The sequence below is a fragment of the Poecilia reticulata genome, linkage group LG15 (assembly GCF_000633615.1).
Source record: "Poecilia reticulata strain Guanapo linkage group LG15, Guppy_female_1.0+MT, whole genome shotgun sequence".
Lineage (NCBI taxonomy): Eukaryota > Metazoa > Chordata > Actinopteri > Cyprinodontiformes > Poeciliidae > Poecilia > Poecilia reticulata.
In genome coordinates, this window is record NC_024345.1 from 1,004,025 (window position 1) to 1,009,806 (window position 5,782).

The 5,782-nt window shown below is 41.1% G+C and overlaps 1 protein-coding gene across 1 annotated transcript; it reads left to right on the forward strand.

Moving 5' to 3' along the window:
• The first annotated feature begins 1,840 nt into the window (after window positions 1–1,840).
• Window positions 1,841–4,712, forward strand: lbx1a (ladybird homeobox 1a). The gene is made up of 2 exons (XM_008429007.2): window positions 1,841–2,259; window positions 3,878–4,712. Exons 1-2 carry the CDS (start codon window positions 1,965–1,967, stop codon window positions 4,426–4,428), a joined length of 846 nt encoding a protein of 281 aa, XP_008427229.1. The 5' UTR covers window positions 1,841–1,964; the 3' UTR covers window positions 4,429–4,712.
• Window positions 4,713–5,782: the final 1,070 nt, after the last annotated feature.

A 5,782-nucleotide genomic window follows, 5' to 3' on the forward strand; every position in this document is an offset into this window, starting at 1 on the left:
CTGCATCTCACTCCTTCAGGCTTTGGGGGTCCGGCCAAATTTTAAGGCCAATTGACTTTTAATATGAATCACAGTGGGACGCCACGGACTCATCCCATCACAGGAAATTAACACCCTGAAGCGCACACACTGTTGTAAGTAGTCACTTGTGATGTGCCACACAGACACACACGCACTACACATCCACGCACACACACATACACACACACACATACATAGCACATCTTTCTGTCTTCATAGGCACTTGGCACTGACTTCCATTCATTTTTCATTCATTTCTGCTCAACCCTTGACTCTTATGGTCAAACCTAACAATTAGCAGCACGTGCCAATCTCTAACCCAATTCACACCCTAGTCCGAAACCGAACCACCCCTAACTCAAATACTTCTTATTTTGAAGATACAGGCTTTTGGAGCAGCTGGTCCTCACACCAGCTGCTCCAAAATATTCCCCAACATATTATGTAATGATAATTTGTTGGGGAAATTATCATTACAGTGTATAAAACACAATGCCACACACACACGCACACACACATGCTTGTAGACAACACCATGGGATGCAGGATACCAACACCTGTAGTGCAGTCACTGGTTTCCTGTCTGATCTGATTCCAATACTGATTCAATACAAACACTTTGTTCAACAATTTTTGTAAGTGGTGTGTTTAGCATTATAGCTTTATACAAAATACAAGACAGGTTACTTGTTTTAATCTCTTTTAATTATGAATGATTAACATGCAAAAACATGTTTTGAAAAGTTGCTTATCCAGTGACGCGTCTGAAAATTCTTATGAACGTATTAAGCTGAAAAAATAAGGATGCAGTTTAGGACACAGCCTCAAATTAACTAAAAACTGACTGAGGGAAAAAAATCATTTTAAGAGTCATTTTAAGAAAGAAAAGACAAGAAAATAACCACAAAAAAAATATCAAGGGAAACATCCTGTCTAACACCAAAACCTTTAATGTAACAAGAGTTTAATGCGTAATGTTAGAGCGATCAAGTCCTCACCTTTCAGTCCTAGAGGCTGAAGTATCACATGTTCTCATCAAAGTGACTATTAGTCACAGTACGCAGCTGGGCAGCAGGGGTGAGGGCAGAGCTGCGCGACACCAAACGGCGTTATTGAACATGTCGGTCTTTCGTCATTAATCATTAAGAACAAATGAATCACTTTAGTCATGGAGTCTGGGATAACCGCCGCCTGCTCAATGGGATCATGTTCACGCTTACGCTCTAACATAACACTCACAACTTCCACGGGTGGGAAGTTCTTAGGACTTTACAGTGACATCTGTTTCTGATAAATGCAAAGATCTCTTCTTTGGTCTCATTTTGCCAAAAAGAAGTTGTTCTAGAAAATATGGTTTGTTTAATTAAACGCAGCTACGTTGTGCTGATCCTGTTCACACTTCCAAACATCTCCAAACAAGCCAGTGCTGTGACAGCCATGTTTTTTCATCTCAAGCAACACATTTTTTTTGTTTTGTTTTCTCACTCAGTGTGTAATCTGATTTCCCTGCAGAGTGTTCTGGTGGCCTGGAACTCAGTAAACATGGAGCTTTCTTCTCTCTCATGCTTGATGGAGATGAGAACTTCTACACCAGGCAAAATGACTGATGACCAATAAGCTGAAGTCGTTCTTCCTAATTGGTCTCCTGCGATCACAGCGTCACTCTGTGAAACACCACCTTCCCCCCTCTCTCTCTCTCACTCTCTCTCTGAGCACACGCACACAGGATGGGGAGGGACTGATCCGCACACCATAAGTTGGGTCAGAGTGGCTTCTGTCAGGACATCACTGGAACCAGGCGGGTTCCAGTCGCATCCACTGAGAAGTGTAGCCCCTTGACCATCATGCAGCTTCGGAATCGACTCTCTGGGCAGCAGGCTGCCTCTTCCCGAACCCCACGGCTCTGAAGTTACCTCCGTTCAGGTGGAAGAGCTCGAACTGCTATGACCTCTAAGGTCGAGTCGAAATGCTCTGAGGTGCCGGGGAAGAGGAGATTCAGTCCAGTGGGGCAGCTCCCACCGCCGGCCGCCTCCAGCAAGCCGCTGACGCCCTTCGGCATCGAGGACATCCTCAACAAGCCGTGTGCGAAGAGGAGCCGGCCGCTCCCGACGTCTCAGCGGGAGAGCAGCCCGTCCGACCGGCCGCTGCTGGGCCTGAGCTCCCCGCTGTGCGCGCTGGAGGAGCTGGCCAGCAAAACCTTCCGGGGCCTGGAGGTCAGCGTCCTGCAGGCGGCAGAGGGTAATCCCTGCTCTGCTCTTTGTTTTCTGCAACCGCCTTCAGTGTTTCTGCCAACTGTTTTTTTTTCTCTGGGACAATAATTTCTTCAAGAATTTGGTCAGAATAATTCAACTTCTCAGGTGGAAAATAGTCTATGTATTTTATTATGTTTAAACATATCAACAGTTTGCCTTAGTCATTTTTTTTGTTTATGTTAAATATGTATGTAATAGATAGATATCCACTTATTGACTGTCCTTCTCTATATGTTCAGATTTTTGTCCTGTAGAGTCTAAAAGGTTTTAATGCCACGCGTTCTTGTGGAATATAGAAATTCATAGCAATATATACATATATAATAATTAAAACCCACAAAGAACAGAAGCATATAGTGCAATCCAGCATAATAACATCCATCTATGTACATAAAAGCATTAGACATTCTAATTATATTAAATTATTACACAGCAATGCTCATGTTTTTATTATATTGTTACAATATTATTTACAAAAACCTGTAACTCATCTTTTATACTAATTTTTTATTACCATGTGGTATTTTTATCCTTCAATCTTAGAATGAATCTTAGCATTTAATGAATCTGCAGCATTTAACACACATTCACGTCGACAGCTGGAGGATGTAAGAAACAAAAAGGTTATGATAAAATTAAACCTAAAATCTCAACGTTTGCTTCGCAGATGAGCTTCAAATTAAAAACTGATGGATACACATGGTTGTATGAAAGCGTATGAAATACAGATTGAGCTACAGACTGAATAAGCAATAATACAGGAAGAAAACAGACAGTAATGAATAAATATTTATCAATGGTTTTGACAATATTTAATAGTTTTAAACCAGAACCGAAACCGTCTGAAGAGACATTTTTGCCTCGGTCCAGTTAAATAGAACTAGTTCAGAACCACAGATGTTACATGATGCTTTGGAAAAAGTGACCTTATCATTTTTGATAAAGATTTACTGCAGGGAATTCATTACTGAAGAAGAACCATTTTGTTTTTAAATTTTAAAATAAAATAAAAGGAGGATGGATATATTGTCTTCCATGGGACGTCGATATTTTTGGAGAATATCTTTTAAATCGCATAGATTTGAATTTCATTTCACAATTTGCTGATATTACTGATGCTTTTACTGTGGTACTGTTGTGGAAATTTATTACAACATTAAAAATTAGCAGGTTTTTAAAATCTATTTTATGGAAAGTTATATGGGAATTTAAGATGATTCAGTTTAAACCTAACCTAAAAGATTCAAACATTTCAGCATACACATTTTAACTAATGTATTTTTGCTAAACAAGACAGTCAATTTACAGTAAAACAACAATAATAATCATAAAAACAGATTTCAACACAATAAAATGAATGTGACTCCTATTGAAAAAATTTTTTTGTATTTGAATATTTCTATTAATTCATTTCATTTTATTTTTTTGTACATATATGTGGAATTGTATAATCAAATCTCGTCCTGTAAATGTTCCAATTAAATAAATTGGATTATTTCGTAAATTGGACTTTGACAATATTAGTCTATTGTCAAAGATCGAGTCACTTTCCTGGTTCCGTTCCCTCTGTAATTATCTGGACCCGGTCTTTCTCTTCCTCTCAGGCCGGGACGGTCAGGGCCTTTTCGGACAGAGGAACGCCCCTAAAAAGCGCCGGAAGTCCCGGACGGCCTTCACCAACCATCAGATCTACGAGTTGGAGAAACGCTTCCTGTACCAGAAGTATCTGAGCCCGGCGGACCGGGACCAGCTGGCCCAGCACCTGAACCTGACCAACGCGCAGGTCATCACCTGGTTCCAGAACAGGCGGGCCAAGCTCAAGCGGGACCTGGAGGAAATGAAGGCCGACGTGCAGTCCGCCAGAGCCGCTGGAGCTGTGGCCTTGGAGAAGCTCTCCAAGCTGGCGGAGCTGGAGAAGTGCGCGGCCGAAGGTCTGGGCCTGGTGGCGCGGTCTGCGCTGAGCCGGGCCGGAGGACCGGAGCAGAGGTTCGGCAGGACTGAAGGAGATCTCAGCAGGCCGCATGCGTCTCCTACTCTTCCTTCTATCACGCTGCCGCGGGACAGAGACGGACCGATCAGCAGGTGCGGTTCGGAGGATGATGAGGATGAGGAGGAGGAGGAAGAGGAGGAGGAGGAGATCGATGTGGGTGACTGAAGCATCCCACGTAGCGTGGAGTGACTGTTGTGGTTTCTCTACTTTAACTCAATTACACTAACGAGCGTGGTTGACTGAATATGAAGGTATTTTTTTGGTGCCAAATTATTTGTGGCTTGGAACTGAGAAGTTGGAAAGAAAAATCTCATTAGAGCTATGTAACTGTAGATTTTATTTTTAGTACAAAGTACAAAACCACAATTACACCTCTTCAGATTCAAATTCTTAAGTATGAGATACAAATTGCTTTTTTTGAGCCACTCTTACAAATAAAAAAGGTCTTGGGTTGCTGTGTTGTTGCAGGGGTTAAGGACAATCCACCTACGGAGGCCTCAGCCCTCCATGCAGCCATCGCAGGTTCGATTCCCAACATGGTGACCTTTGCTGTATGTCTTTCCCCTTCTGTCATTACCCACATTCAGGTCAATTCACTGTCAAATAAAGGCCACTAGAGCCAATATAACCTTTTTTTTTTCCTTTTAAATCTTACATCTATAAATTTGCCCAAATGGTGTAAAACAAATCCACATACCTGTGTCAGATATCCATATGGGTCACAGATTCAGTTCTACAAGTCACAAATACAAAAGTCCTGCTGTGATGTTTTTTTGCTGCCCAGTAAATTGTAAAATAGCTCAGAACCATAAAGAGTTTTGCATTTCACAGAATCAGTATGAATTTTTAAAACATGGCAAATCCGTCCATAGACCAAATTAATAAAGATATCATTTTTAATACATTTAAGAAGATGAAACAGTGTTATGTAGCCTATTGAAATGTCCATTTAGCAAAAAACATTTTGTGAACAGCTTCCAAAGAGCCTGCATAAGAAAGTAAGATTTCAAAAACACAATCTGGGTTAGAGAAGAGAGGGTGAAGAGATGGTCATCAGGCCAGGATTCGAACCTGCATTGGCCGGGTCGAGGACTAAGGCCTCTTTATGTAGGTTGTGCTTCACCCCTGGCCCACCACAGTGCCCTGGTCAGTACAGGTTGTGTCTCTGGCGAAGCTAGTGTCATAACGTCAGACGTAGGACACTAATGTGGCATCAAACTTAATTGTTTCAAGTAAAGTCAAAGTAAAAAGTTCCTTTAAGCTAAAAAAAAAAAAAAAACTTTTAAGTTAATTCAACACAAAAAAGTCAGCTGTCATCATCACTAAACCAAAAGAATGAAGTGAAATTACTGTAAATATTCCATAACATGAACAACAGCCCTATAAAGATGTAGTGGTAGTTTTGTGTCTGTGAGTGATACATTTTCACAAGTTTGTTTTTTTTCTGACACAAATATGCAGATTTGTTTTGGATCATTTGGGCTGTGCGACTTAAGTCGCACTTTAAGTTCTTTGAGTC

Bases quoted from the DNA above. Each gene is read 5' to 3' on its own strand.
- lbx1a (XM_008429007.2), top strand. From the start codon at position 1,965: ATGACCTCTAAGGTCGAGTCGAAATGCTCTGAGGTGCCGGGGAAGAGG. The intron at 2,260-3,877 runs GTAATCCCTGCT...TCTTCCTCTCAG, and splicing joins CGTCCTGCAGGCGGCAGAGG to GCCGGGACGGTCAGGGCCTT.